The following is a 14,391-nucleotide window of genomic DNA, read 5'->3' on the forward strand; positions in this document are numbered from 1 at the left end:
GTGCGTTTCGTTTTTAGACAATAACATTGGAAACGCCGTAGACTGTGCCCCTATACACACCATGTTATTGAAGAGACGTATCAAAAGGATCAAAGTATATTTTGCTTTATTAACATGTTGCTTGACGATGTTTGCTATTTTGGGATACAACTTGGAAAGATACTCACAAAGAAAAACGTACGATTGTCTGTTTATGTTGCGTTTCGACTGACCGTGTTGAAATTTAAATTAACATTGCCATTGATCACTATGCGTAAGGAAGAAAATTTCCGCTGTATATTTTAACGCAAATAATATTATCGCGACATTCATGAATGTACTGAATCGTTCATTTTATGAATAAATTTAGGAAGTGAGCGATGTATTCTCTTATCGTGTATAACTTGTGTGTTTAATTTTAATTTCCACAGCCGGAGTTTCAAAACCCATACTACCACAAAACTCATGGACGACTGCAAGCGACAAAACAACGTCATGTTTCTAAAAACTCACAAAACCGCAAGTTCGGCCGTTCAGGTTGTCAATATTGATGCCAAAATAAAGATAAACTACCGTGTATATTTCTATGTTTTATAATCGAATTAACAAGCAATTTGAAACTGTAAAGTCACGTATTTGAACCAGTTTTAAGTTGACGTCAATTGCAATTTCTTTGGAAAGGTTCATCAGATTGATTTTCAACCGTAACATTTCCATTTGAAATGTAAACTCTCGAGCAACGTTTTCATCTTTACAGATTAAGATAAATTGGTTCAATGGCCAGCGGGTCAGGATGCGTTTCGTTGTTTTCCTTAGTGGTCGCCATTTGCATATTGGGCCATGGGTTATTTAGGTTGCCAATAACATTGTTATATTTATTATAGAACGTTTTGTTCCGCTACGGCATACACCATAACCTGACGTTTGCACTGCCAACAAACAAACACAACTTTGCTTATCCAACAAAGTTTTACGCCAACGCCGTCACAAATCCACACGGTAAGACTTTAAAAGTCTAAAGTCGGAATGATTATTTATTTTTGTACATTTCATTGCTAAATTTGTAAATAAAATGCTTCAAAGGGTTTTGATGTAGTTGAATATGTACCTTTAACGTTAACATTAGACACTAATTTATGTTTGCTCAAAATAAGTTAGTGATTTTTGTAATCTTGCAGGGAACAAAACGTTCAATATACTTTGCCACCACATGCGGTTCAACCAACCGGAAGTGACGAAAGTAATGCCACCGGATACATTCTACTTTTCCATCGTTCGTGAACCCGGATCCTTGTTCGAATCGACATTCGATTACTTGTGGAAACTCGTGCCTGCATTCATGCGTGTCGGACACGGGGAATCACCAGAAAAGTGGCTCGACAAGGCGGAGGAATATTATCGTTCAGGCGGTCGTTCAAAATTCTGGTTCTTCGCTAAGAATCCCCTGGTGTACGACTTTGGTTACGATAACACGAATGAAACCGAACATTTCATTAAAAATGTGATTCAAGAAATCGAGAAACAATTCGATTTAATTCTTGTCTCGGATTATTACGAAGAATCGATGGTACTGCTCAGCGACGCCCTCTGCTGGTCATTGGACGAAGTTGCGTGTCTTAGTTTAAACGCAAGACCTCAAAGCAAAGTTGATTCCGAAGCAAAATCACGATTGAGTGAAAAAGCCCGACGTTGGAACCGCGCCGACGCCGCTTTGTTCGACCACTTTAACGCCACCTTGTGGCAAAAAATTGAGAAGTACGGATTTGATCGGATGAGGCGAAGGTTAAATGAGCTACAAAATATTAAAAGCAATCTTACGGAATTGTGCATCGAAGGAGGAAAAGCGATGGACTCATCCAGGATAAAAGATCCACTGATGTTAAAACATTTTTACAAGCCTTCAGATGTCCCTGTTAATTCTTACAAACTTAAAAAAGAAGTTGAATCCAATTCTACTTGCAGGGAATTGGTGATGCCGGAAAACGCATTCAGTAACATCGTTTATGACTTTCAGTTTAAAATCAAGAATAGTCCTAAACCAAGCTGAATGTGGGGTCATAGGTATTGAAAAATATGCAGGTAAAAAACACTAATTTGTTTGTTTTTTTGCATGCAGGTATCATCAGTAGTTTGCATCAATTCAGTTGCTCGCTTGACATTTTCTTTACTGCAATAAAATATTTGGGACCATTGCCAGTTCAGCATTCAATTTCTGTTTTGATATTTGTTTCTTGTGCAACCCTGGCAATTTGATGAGTAAATGAGCTCGGTTTTATTTTATTCCAGCTTAAACATGAATGCAGAATCCTAATATGCCAATCATGCTTAACATGCTTTGAAGCTATGAATGGAAATTACAACACAAATAAATTAAGCGAGCCGCATGACAACAACAACAATGTTGTTTTTTTGGTTTATAATGCGGCTTCCCCCTTACTTTACTTGATTTCAGTTACACATATATGCAAGGAAAATCAAAAGAATATACTGAATGTTATTATCTGCATATTTTGCAATATCCATAACACAAAAATTTGCTTGGGGTTTGAAATATTTTTGATTTTAAAACTGAAAGTCAAAAACGATGTTACTGAATGCGTTTTCCGGCATCACCAATTCCCAGCAAGCCGGATTCGACTCAACTTCTTTTTTAAGTTTGTAAGAATTCACAGCGACATCTCGTGGCCTAAAAAAATGTTTTAACATCACTGGATCTTTTATCATGGATGAGTCCACGGCTTTTCCTCCTTCGATGCACAATTCCGTAAGATTGCTTTTAATATTTTGTAGCTCATTTAACCTTCGCCTCATCCGATCAAATCCAAACTTCTCAATTTTTTTCCACAAGGTGACGTTAAAGTGGTCGAACAAAGCGGCGTCGGCGCGGTTCCAACGTCGGGCTTTTTCACTCAATCGTGATTTTGCTTCGGAATCAACTTTGCTTTGAGGTCTTGCGTTTAAACTAAGACACGCAACTTCATCCAATGACCAGCAGAGGGCGTCGCTGAGCAGTACCATCGATTCTTCGTAATAATCCGAGACAAGAATCAAATCGAATTGTTTCTCGATTTCTTGAATCACATTTTTAATATAATGTTCGGTTTCATTCGTGTTATCGTAACCAAAGTCGTACATCAGGGGATTCTTAGCGAAGAACCAGTAAGCGGAACGACCGCTTAATCGAAAATATTCTACCGCCTTGTCCAGCCACTTTTCTGGGGATTCCCCGTGTCCGACACGCTTGAATGCAGGCACGAGTTCCCACAAGTAATCGAACATCGATTCGAACAAGGATCCGGGTTCTCGAACGATGGAAAAGTAGAATGTATCCGGTTGCATTACTTTCGTCACTTCCGGTTGGTTGAACCGCATGTGGTGGCAAAGTATATTGAACGTTTTGTTCCCTGCAAAATACAAAAATCACTAACTTATAATACTCTCTGTTGTTGGTAGAGTCTGTTGTTGACGGTCGAAGTACATTGAAGTTTTACAATCCATCAAAGCATTTTGTTTGTAGATTGTGTAATAATGTTCGGCTTTCGGTCTACAAAATCTTACGCTTACCGTATGGAGTATTGACAGTGTTGGCGTAAAACGTTTTTGGATAAGCAAAGTTGTATTTATTTTTGGGCAGCGCAAACGTCAGGTTGTGGTGTATGCCGTAGCGGAACAAAACGTTCTGAAATAAATACTTAAATATTACAATGCTGTTGACAACCTTCAAAAATAACCCATAACCCAATATGCGAATGGCGGCCACAAAGGAAAAGAACAAAACGCATCCAATATTGCAATATTCATTAGTAATTAGTAATAATGAAGATAAAAACCTTGCTCGAAATTTATATTTTAAATCGAAATGTTACGATATGAAATCAATCTTATGAACCTTTCCAAAAAAATTGCGCTTGCTTAAAACCGCCTTTAAATACGTGACTTCACAGTTTCAAATTACTTGTCATTCCGCTTTTAAAACATAGAAATATACACGGTGAAATAAAATAAAGTTTGCCAGAAGGGCAGTATTCAGTAATATACACGGTGGTTTATCTCCATTTTGACAATAACTTTGACAACCTGAACGGCCGAACTTGCGGTTTTGTGAGTTTTTAGAAACATAACGTTGTTTTGCCGCTTGCATTCGTCCGTAGGTTTTGTGGTAGTATGCTGGGTTTTGAAATTCCGGCTACTGAAATAAAAAAAGGCACAATTATTGGTCGGGGTCATAACAACGTAGCCAGATAAAACAAAACGCCTTCACATTATGTTCCCATCAACAAATTATGAAAGTTTACAAACGTTTAACGACCTATTTAACTAGTTGATTCAACTCAATACCTGTTACGTTTTTTTTCAGTGGCTTTTAAGTGTTCATAATCGTATTTGAAAAACGTCCCTATAAATTACACAGAAAGTTTGCATTGCCTGCTGACAGACGAGAGAGAATGGAAACACACAGTACAACAGGATGAGAGAGAATTAACATAGCTCACATACAGCGAAAGGAAATTGCTTTCCTTCTACAAGTAAGATTCTGTCAAAAACGGCAAATATGCTAATTGGTGCGAAATATTACGTTTTTCTTTGTGAGTATCTTTCCAAGTTGTATCCAAAAATGGCAAACATCACCAAGCAACATGTTAATAAAGCAAAAGATACTTTGATCCTTTTGATACGTCCCTCCAATAACATGGTGTGTATAGGGGCTTTACCGGATTAGAAACCAACACAACAACACAGTCCACGGCGTTTTCAATGTTATTGCCTGAAAACGAAACTTTCAGTTTTTTTTGTTCGAAGAAATTCCGCACTTACTAATTGCGGAACTTACTGTCTTTAGGTAATTGGTCGAATTATTACATGCTATTTTAATTATAGCTACGACATAACTTTAAACGGCAACCTCTATGAACCTTAACTTTCTTGAATCGTATCTTCAGCACACGTATAAAAAAGCCTCTAAGCTTGTCAAGCAGCTTCTATACCACAGCCAAGCCTTATACAGTAGCCACGTTATAACTACATGAGCATTAGGTGCCATTTGTTTATCGAAGAAAAAAAGCAAACAGCAATATATTGATTCAGAACAAACCCCTGTCTGCCACTTTTCACAATTGACTCATTTCACAATATTGGCTGTCAACTGTGATGACGTATAACGATTCATATAGCGATAAAACAACAAAAAGCCTCTGAAAAAAGTTGTTTTTTCCCCTACCTTCGGGATATTTTCTTTAATTATCCATTTTAAACGATTTTGTAAGGACCCTTCCTGTAACTATGTCTCCGTCCTATCGATGGTATACATTTATTGGATTGGATAACAATACTAGTTAAATAAGTAGAACAACGAAGAGAACATAATCGTAAACTTCCATTATCATGAGTGGCTCTTCGCTGTAATTAACAATTTGCTATCACTTAAGAGGGAACGTTTCAATCAATTAACAACCCAAGCACCTGGTGAGCCTGTTTGCATAACTCTATATTCAGCAGAGATGTGTTCGAAGTGTGGTTCTGCATACGTAAACCAAATAACAATTGTTGTACTGAATACGCAAGTCCAGTTTTGGAGACTTCTTTCTCTTTTATACGTTTATTTGCGTACAGGGCGTCGATTTTTATTGAGTGTCGAACATGGAGAGAAAAATTATCGTGAGCGTCGAACTGCAAAAATATCGTAGTTTGGTAACTAACTCATGGGAAAGACCTGGCGTAATTTTCAATTAAAACATTGCATTTGAAAAATCTCGACTAGAAATTATACTTGTATTGATTACAGTTTTTTTTGTATTTAAACGTACTATATTTCTTCCAAATAGTCCTAACTTACATAAGTTTAGAATATTCATTGGGAAGAAAGCCCTTTACAAAATCTATCATCAATATCGCTCAAGTCATACACGTTATTTAAAACGCCCGCAAACAACCTCCATATAACAACAAATACAACTCGACAACAACGAGGAATTACAAGTGTAAAGGTGTGTTCCTTAGATTCGTGTAGATACAGCCTCAGATTCCTTTGTTTCCGTGATTTATTGGAATTACTCCAAACAAGTCAGTGTCATGTGTTAACCTGGCGATTAAACACCAAGTTATTAAAAGCGTTTTCCGGCATTACAAGTTCCCTGCAAAGAGAATTCGCCTTTGCTTCTTTCCTTAAGTTGTATGCTCTCACTGCGACACCTGGTGGCCTAAAAAAATCTTTCAACATCGATGGATCTGTTATCATGGATGAGTCCACGGCTTCCCCTCCTTCGATGCAAATTTCCGTAAGATTTCTCTTGATCTTCTCAAGCTCCATTAACTTACGCCTCATCCGATCAAATCCAAACTTCTCAATTTTTTGCCACAAGGTGGCGTTAAAGTGGTCGAACAAAGCGGCGTCGGCGCGGTTCCAACGTCGGGCTTTTTCACTCAATCGTGATTTTGCTTCGGAATCAACTTTGCTTTGAGGTCTTGCGTTTAAACTAAGACACGCAACTTCATCCAATGACCAGCAGAGGGCGTCGCTGAGCAGTACCATCGATTCTTCGTAATAATCCGAGACAAGAATCAAATCGAATTGTTTCTCGATTTCTTGAATCACATTTTTAATATAATGTTCGGTTTCATTCGTGTTATCGTAACCAAAGTCGTACATCAGGGGATTCTTAGCAAAGAACCAGTAGGGACCGCGGCTACTCGATCGAAAATATTCCTCCGCCTTGTCCAGCCACTTTTCCGGTGATTCACCGTGTCCGACACGCTTGAATGCAGGCACGAGTTCCCACAAGTAATCGAACATCGACTCGAACAAGGATCCGGGTTCTCGAACGATGGAAAAGTAAAAAGTATCCGGTGGCATTACTTTCGTCACTTCCGGTTGGTTGAACCGCATGTGGTGGCAAAGTATATTCGATGGCTTCAAGCCTGCCAAGAATATTGAAATGTTTTTTTGGTAATAAATAACCCGGTTCAGACACAAGAATGGAAAGCACGCGTTACTTACCTTTAGGACTGTAAATAGATTTTGTGTTGAATCTTCCAGGATAACCGAAGTCGTGTTTGTTTTTCGGCAGAACAAATGTAAGATTGTGATGAACACCGTAACGCAGAAGGATATTCTGAAAGCAGAAATCCAAAATAAGATTTGAGGAATTCGATTGACAATCGCACTAAATCGTGAAGCTACAGGCATTTTACCCACATGATTTATGCGGATCCACGAAAAATAAATAGACTACTGGATTTGAAACAGCATGTTTAAATTTCCAGCAAAACAAACCATATTCGCACCTGCACGGCCGAACTAGCTGTTTTGTGAGTTTTCAGGAACATAACGTTGTTTTGTCGCTTGCAGTTTTCCGTAAAATCAGATGAATCACCCTTTGAACTGGCATGGTTGTAGGTGAGACTGTATATGAAAAGGTATATTTTTACTTTAAATTCACCAATCAACAACAACCTGTCACGACAAAAGCTCCCATTTTCCTAACTTTACTTGCAGCACTTTCACTCACGTGAATTGCAGGAATTCGAGCGAAAAATATTTTAATGCAAAGAAAAAACTGAACTTACTTTTCCAGGGACGTTTCTATCATGTTATTTGCGTCGAGTGACAAAGTCTCTACCGTCGGCGTCGTAACACCTGCCCTGTAAGTTCATTAACAAATCATATTAAATGTGTCTTGCAGGTCGAATATTAACAAAGTATATGAAGCATTGAAAAACAAATATAAATTTTCGAATGTCAAGTCTTATTTCGTAACAATAGCAACCAACTATAGTAACTAGTAATGTCAAGTCTAATTCCTCAGTATCAAACCTCCAAGAACAAATCACTTTTTAAAGTTAACAAATACACATCTATAACCGCTCGGTGTTATGATTTTGCTGCAGCCGTTGCACCAATATTTACCATTGAGAAGAAGTCGGACTCGGGCTCGTTGTGTTGGGAGGTCGTATCACCACAAACCTACTGGGGGTTCGAACAAGCGGTCGATAAAGTCTACAAGCAAAAAATTCCTTATCATTGTGAGCTCTCAATAATTATTATGGCTTTTTTTGCAAAAAAATCCTTATATTAACATTAACCCAATCTGGCAATAGACAAATTGCCTTTATCACGACTGCTTCGAATTTAAATATTTTTTTCGTAGTTAACCCACAATGAACAGAAAACGTTTGAAAAGATGGCTTTATTTACATATTAAAAGTATACATGTACAGAATAAGCAGAATCGCTTCTTTCACCAATGGTCATTAAAGCTATATATTGCCTATTGGTTTGAAGCAGGTATTACGAGCTTTGAGAAAGATAAATGTTACAGTTATGTGCAGTGAGAAGCAGTAATGGTGCAGACCATACTCCTTGCTTTTGTTTAATTCCAACTTACCTTGTGGTGTTTATTGAATAGCCAGAGTAATACACAAAGCAGCAGAACAACAGCGGAATTGTGACAAACTTTAATGTTCTGAAGCACCGCATTTTCAAGCTAAAAAGGTGTGTTTGTTTTTCTGTAAAATTAGGTATTTTTGAAAGAACTGCTGCAAACTTAATCGACATTGACAACATGGCTGCTTAAGCAATTTACACGAAAATGTGCTGGTTTGGGCAATTTACGATAAACTACTTTCAGTAGACCTGTGTCCTCAGTTGTCCACTACACTTGTCGTGGTGTGTAAACTCAGCTGCTGCGGTTTGGGTGTTCGACCTATGCTTTGCCAGTTATGCGTGAAGAAGCACCAAGCGTTTCTTTTGCCACAAACCAAAAATTCGATTTATTCTTATGACAAACACCACATCATACCATAGACAAGAATATCTCCAAAATAATAATTGTGTTTTATACATTTTAGTTTACTTTCAACTGTTGCCTTGTTATACAAAACGCACATACACTGCTTAAACGACTTCTAAGACAAGGCGAGTACCTCACTAAATCACGCAACACGGTTTAAATATGTCTTCACTCCAAACTTCTCCTGCTACTGCGTAACTTCAAAATTCAATGCCATCCATACATTCCTGGTCGCACTATTTGTGTCCCTACATTTATATTTTTAAAAACCTTTTTGATCAAGATAAGACAAGAGCACTGCGTGAGGCCTTCCCTCTTACGCTTATTGCAGTTTGCTGTTAATCTCTGTTTGTAAGCCATAAGGATTACATATAAGTTGGAAGTCGACTCTGTGAGAGTTAACTATAAGAAGGAACTTCATAAAGTTTTTCACTGTCATGACAAAGAGATTTTGTAAATATAGTTGAACGTTTACAATGGCTTCATAACCAACTCCTATACCACCGCTACAATCAAATACATACCGCTACAAAATTGTTAATTAAGCTCAAGTTTAACTTTTCATATAATAGCTACCAGCTTATTTGCAGACTTTTCTGCAGCACCGTCCTTAATTCTGCTTCAGTCAAACTTTGAGAGCAAAACAAACACAGATAACTGAATCACTCCTCGAGTTGAGTGACAGACAATAAGCAGAAGCAAGTTGGTGACATATTTAGACCAACGAACACAAACCACAGAACAATACTAAAAGTATCAAATTCTGGTTCAAATGTCTTTCTAAACTTTTTCATAGAACTTTTATCATTATTTAAATGAAATTTAAGACATTATGTGCTAAATAAGATTTCTAAGCGTTGTCAAACACTCGTACAGCGCGTTTGTTTTATTCGCATAAAACTTTTCTTTTCCATCTCCTGTTAATTTCGCACAATGGTGTCAAATTTGCTTTAACCCCTTGATCAGAATTAAAAAATCTTTAGAAACGCTTCCAGGCGGATTAATAATACAAAAAGGTTCCTATGCTGCAGCCTACATAAGGATGTGCTCGTTTTGATGCTGTGCAAAACAGCGCGGTCAAATTCCGAGGCTCATTTGCAACTTTGTGACCTGAACCACCAAGCAAGCAACAAACGACCTATGTTCAGACAAAATTACCTATATTTTGTCCAACATAATATTTCGCCATATTCCGTTTTTTTGTTCAACGTTCCTCATTTATTCTTATCCAAAATAAGAAAATATTACTACCAACTTTTGAGTTTCAAAAACAGCACAAATCTCCTTTTCCATGCCGTATGTTGTTATTTCATTGACTTTGAAAATAACAACATAACAACTTTTTGAAATGAAAATCGGTCTACAGCACTGGCATTCATTCCTTCGACTTCAAGATTATCTCATACCTGTCTCGCATATTTCCGTTAAATTTTTTGGGGTGTTTTAGACGCGTAATATTGCCAAAGTTGGCGTTAACCTTTAGGTCGCTGTTTGCAGCTGCTGTTCGCTTCTAACGTCTGGTTTAATGGAACGCTGCCAGCTCCGTCTCTGGAACATTGTAGGCTTGTTATACACACTTGTCCCATCGAATCTCGCACTTGAAGCAGGTTGTTTGCCTTTACTTAACTTTCGCATAACTTGGCTTTAATAAAATTGAGTCCGAAAAATACAAAATTTGCTTCATTATTAAAAGGCGCTGGGCCGAGAAGGCGGCCTCTAAATGGACTAAACAGTTTCTCAAAATTACCTTCTTACACTTGAAAATTGAGGACCGTAAAGTACTATTGGGTATCCGGCAGGAGTCTCTTCACCGAGTCAAGTGTCTGAAAGAATGAGTTATATGGCCTGAGCTCCTCTGCTCTTGGATTGACTCATTGCATAGAAGAGTAAATGTACACTTTCAATTATCTGATAACATTATATTCCAGGATAAGAATTTTCACGAAATTAGTAATCCAACTTTTTGCTCACAAAGAAATGGACACGTCATTTGAAGTTATATTGTTTCTGATTCTGATATACATATTTCTCCTACAATTCGGCATCATCAGTATTCCTCAAAAAACGCAGTTGCGTTTCTTCTTGTGTAAAGCTGCAGACAGGGTGTGTACACGCACTGTTTCGACCTGTAAGGTCTCATCAGTGCAGCTGTTGAGTGGCACTGTGCTAGCTATTACACTATAGCAGGCACACTAGTCTCCACTTTGTGGTACCTTTCGGTCAACGTCTTGTGTAACTTGTTAAAAAATCAGATGCCAAGTCTTTGTTGCCAAAAAGACTGTTGGGACATTCCTATACTTATTTTGAGAGTTGCATCTTTTGTAAAGAACTGCAAAAAAAGCTTAAAAAAGCAGAGTAAAGCTTGATTAAATATTAGGGGAAAGCAAAAATATTATTGCACAATCAAATCTTTTCGCATCATCACTTATGTGACAAAATTACATGAGGGGTTTACGGCCCCAGCAGGACATTTTTTAAGTTTTTTTAGTGTTTTTTTTTAACATTTAATTACCAACAAATGCCTTCGGGTCATACGGAATGCATTTAATGTGCTAGTTCTATCAGAAATTCGGATGAATGTTAATTATTAATTATTGTTTTTCCAGATCTTAATCTCCGAAACAAAATAATCTTTTGGTACTCCTTTGGGACATGTTAATTTAGCCATTTATCAGGTCCGTTATAGTTTGTTTGCGAATCCAAAGCATAATCCGTAAATCTGTTCGAAACTTGTAGCAGCTCGTCGAGCTTAAAAAAAGTGCCATAGGTCTTATGTTTAATTATGTAGTACAGACCTTAGATAGTTTTACGCCATCAAAACTGAATTAGATAACTGAAGGTGTAATTTGTACAATGGTTTTCTTTGTATTGTTGGCAAAGAAGTGTTCTGACTCATCTTACATTTTAGGCTAATTTATTTCTCTTTTACCCTATTTCTGTGTAAAATGTAACATACAATTTAATTACTCGCATTATTATGTTGCACTTCACCAGCTCAGAATTCGGGTATGTAAATTATGCTTGAGGTTTTGTCCTGTGGTTCAAGGTTTAGAAATTTTTTGTATACTGCTAGTAAATCTTTTTTGTTATGAAACAAGCGATTTTGAACGTGTCATACTATGCTAAACCCCCCCACAAACAATCTCATGCTCGGATGTTTTGTGATAGGCTAAATAAAATGATGTTAAAACGTTAAATCCTTTGTGAATAAAACTTAAATCTTTGCAAACAGAGGTTCTTTGTTATGTTGTCCTTTTAATTTCACAAATACAAATGTTTGATTTACTTCAGAAAACTATCAATTGTAATTTTGTTGACCATTAATTTCTGTAACTACAACAATGGCTTATCAACAACAACCACAGGTATTTTTGTATGTTTTCACTAAAATACCTTTTCTCAGTTACAATGTTTTATTTTATTGTTTTAGGTGCCACCAGCAGTGGTTCAGTGGTTTAGGTCGGTTGATGTCGATGGGACCGGGATGATTTCAGCTGTGGAATTGCAACAGGCCTTGACTAATAATGACTGGTCTCCTTTTCAGTTAAGCACTTGTTATCAGATGATAAGTAAGAATATGGATGTTCCTTAATTATCTATCAGTTCATTTGTGTATTTTTTGTGTTATGTAGTATCTAAGTCACATAATATGACCATTCAAAATGATAAATCACCTCATTTAAAATTAAACAAAAAGAAATTAACACAGCAGTGAATTAAAGATGTAATTGCAAGTGGAAAATATTCAAATAACCGAGCCATATCAACAATATCTCTTAACCTTTTGAACTTTATAATAGCAAGTAAGACAGGCTCATCACCAGCCCTAACTAATGAGATCTGATAGGAAGTTAGCAGTGCACTTAAAACACTGTCATGGTATTACCTTAACTCCAGTTTGTCCTTAAACCTGACAAAATAAAACTGATGTATTTTTGAGAAAATGTACAAATTTAAAAATTATACATGTCAAAATTTTTTCACATCTATGTTTTTTTTGGTGATCACTTTAACTTACTTTATGAATTGTTATAGCGCTGTTTGATCGCACATACACGGGCCAGATCAACTTGTATGACTTCAATTCACTCACGAACTTCCTCAACCAATGGAGACAAGTGTTTGATGCAAATGATCAGGACAGATCGGGAACAATCAGTGAACACGAACTTCACACAAGTCAGTACTTCTTTGTCACCTAGGCATTGTTTGGGTGCTAATGCGGTCAATTTGGTGTTTTTGTGTAAAACTAGACCACATTGTAGTTGGCTATACCATAGCCCCTAAACATCACTCAGAGAAAGGCAGTTGGCACTTTGACTTGTCAATTATGTGGCACATGGCACAGACCTAGCTATTGCTGTAATCTAATACAAGGCCTACTGTGCAACTACAAGTAGCGAATTATAATGAAATTATTTTGGAAATTTAATTGTGAAGCATTTTCATTTTGCAAACAGTACAAAGAATCAAATCAAAATATGTATATATATATATTTGGTCTGTTGGTCATGCCATATTTTTGAATTATCATTGCATGCATATTGTATGAAATAATTTTATATAATTGTATCATAGCACCAAAGAAATCATAACTATATTCATTGCTGGGAGTTTCTAAACTGTTTACTTTTCAAATAAACCTGTTACATATTTTCAGCATTTGGTAGAATTGGATTCAATCTTACCCCGAACTTTGTGCGAACTGCAATGTGGAAATATGATGTGGAACGTAGAGGTTCTCTTACATTCGAAAGTTTTATAAACTGCTGTCTCCTGCTTCAGTCACTCACCAGGGACTTTCAGCAACGAGACACTGCTAAAAGGGGAAGTGCTCAGATAGGATATGATGATTTTATGTGTGTTGCAGTAAACAACCTGAAATAATCTATGTTGAACCTGGAGCAGAGTATATTTGGAGGCTATTATTTTAGTATACTTTTGTTACTTTAAAATATTCGATTGTCTATTGCTATTTTGTCAGTAGTGTGTCTCTGGGTAGGCCACTATGCAAAGATTGGGTAGTCTTAATTTTGACCCATGTCTAACTACAGAACATATGTTGTTTCTATCTTGTTGAGTGTTGTAGGAAACTTTGGGGGTCAGTTTAACTCAATTTTTTTTGGTAAATGTGCAGTTTTTAGTGTTGGAAGTTCCAGTGGGTGCTGTTTTAACAAATGCATGTTGCCAAATTGTGTAAAAATATTTTTATTTTTGGGCATATACTCAAAACTGATGGAATATTTATTGGTGCATATTATTCGTTTGTATGCTTTTCTGGTACATCACATTCATGAGTAATAACCATGAGTTTATCCAAAAATAAGTCGTCTTTCATTTGTTGCCATTTGGTGACCCGTTAGTTCTTGTTGTTTCAAAATATCACTGTCACAGGTGGAAAATGTCTAAATTGCAACAAGCAAGCTCGTTATCACCTTTGTGTTTGTGCTTATGTTTGGGGTTATTTTGCAACAATGTAGTTTTCCAAGCAATCATTGTTTATTTGTTCTTTCAAACTTATATTAATCCAGCATTAATTATCTTCAAATTGTTCTTTTTTCAGGCTTTTGTAAAGCTTAAAAAATAGGCAAACTGTTGTTTAAAGAAATCAACAAACGTGGAATAT

At 36.7% G+C, this 14,391-nt stretch overlaps 3 protein-coding genes and 1 pseudogene across 3 annotated transcripts; 2 read left to right on the top strand and 2 right to left on the bottom strand.

Annotated features, from left to right (window-relative positions):
- Window positions 1–444: 444 nt before the first annotated feature.
- LOC145912154 (galactosylceramide sulfotransferase pseudogene) lies at window positions 445–2,026 on the top strand (annotated as a pseudogene).
- A 515-nt stretch (window positions 2,027–2,541) lies between these two features.
- LOC145912155 (galactosylceramide sulfotransferase-like) lies at window positions 2,542–4,206 on the bottom strand. Its single transcript, XM_082999566.1, has 3 exons — window positions 4,057–4,206; window positions 3,544–3,658; window positions 2,542–3,383 (listed from the first exon to the last, which is right to left on the bottom strand). Exons 1-3 carry the CDS (start codon window positions 4,204–4,206, stop codon window positions 2,542–2,544), a joined length of 1,107 nt encoding a protein of 368 aa, XP_082855692.1.
- Window positions 4,207–6,046: 1,840 nt separating this feature from the next.
- LOC145912156 (galactosylceramide sulfotransferase-like) lies at window positions 6,047–7,565 on the bottom strand. The gene is made up of 4 exons (XM_082999567.1): window positions 7,543–7,565; window positions 7,261–7,378; window positions 6,974–7,088; window positions 6,047–6,894 (listed from the first exon to the last, which is right to left on the bottom strand). Exons 1-4 carry the CDS (start codon window positions 7,563–7,565, stop codon window positions 6,047–6,049), a joined length of 1,104 nt encoding a protein of 367 aa, XP_082855693.1.
- Window positions 7,566–11,737: 4,172 nt separating this feature from the next.
- LOC145910265 (peflin-like) lies at window positions 11,738–14,328 on the top strand. The gene is made up of 4 exons (XM_082997326.1): window positions 11,738–12,130; window positions 12,196–12,334; window positions 12,801–12,944; window positions 13,426–14,328. Exons 1-4 carry the CDS (start codon window positions 12,107–12,109, stop codon window positions 13,650–13,652), a joined length of 534 nt encoding a protein of 177 aa, XP_082853452.1. The 5' UTR covers window positions 11,738–12,106; the 3' UTR covers window positions 13,653–14,328.
- Window positions 14,329–14,391: the final 63 nt, after the last annotated feature.

The sequence above is a fragment of the Ascidia mentula genome, chromosome 8, assembly GCF_947561715.1.
Source record: "Ascidia mentula chromosome 8, kaAscMent1.1, whole genome shotgun sequence".
Taxonomy (NCBI): Eukaryota; Metazoa; Chordata; class Ascidiacea; order Phlebobranchia; family Ascidiidae; genus Ascidia; species Ascidia mentula.

Excerpts from the sequence above, each read along its gene's own strand:
- LOC145912155 (XM_082999566.1), bottom strand. The coding sequence starts at position 4,206 with ATGACCCCGACCAATAATTGTGCCTTTTTTTATTTCAGTAGCCGGAAT. Across the intron at positions 3,659-4,056 it reads CCGCAAGTTCGGCCGTTCAG|AACGTTTTGTTCCGCTACGG; the intron begins GTTGTCAAAGTT and ends TATTTATTTCAG. Across the intron at positions 3,384-3,543 it reads CACTGTCAATACTCCATACG|GGAACAAAACGTTCAATATA; the intron begins GTAAGCGTAAGA and ends TGTATTTTGCAG.
- LOC145910265 (XM_082997326.1), top strand. The coding sequence starts at position 12,107 with ATGGCTTATCAACAACAACCACAG. Across the intron at positions 12,131-12,195 it reads CTTATCAACAACAACCACAG|GTGCCACCAGCAGTGGTTCA; the intron begins GTATTTTTGTAT and ends TTATTGTTTTAG. Across the intron at positions 12,335-12,800 it reads CACTTGTTATCAGATGATAA|CGCTGTTTGATCGCACATAC; the intron begins GTAAGAATATGG and ends GAATTGTTATAG.
- LOC145912156 (XM_082999567.1), bottom strand. The coding sequence starts at position 7,565 with ATGATAGAAACGTCCCTGGAAAA. Across the intron at positions 7,379-7,542 it reads ATAGAAACGTCCCTGGAAAA|TCTCACCTACAACCATGCCA; the intron begins GTAAGTTCAGTT and ends TTTCATATACAG. Across the intron at positions 7,089-7,260 it reads CAGCTAGTTCGGCCGTGCAG|AATATCCTTCTGCGTTACGG; the intron begins GTGCGAATATGG and ends TTCTGCTTTCAG.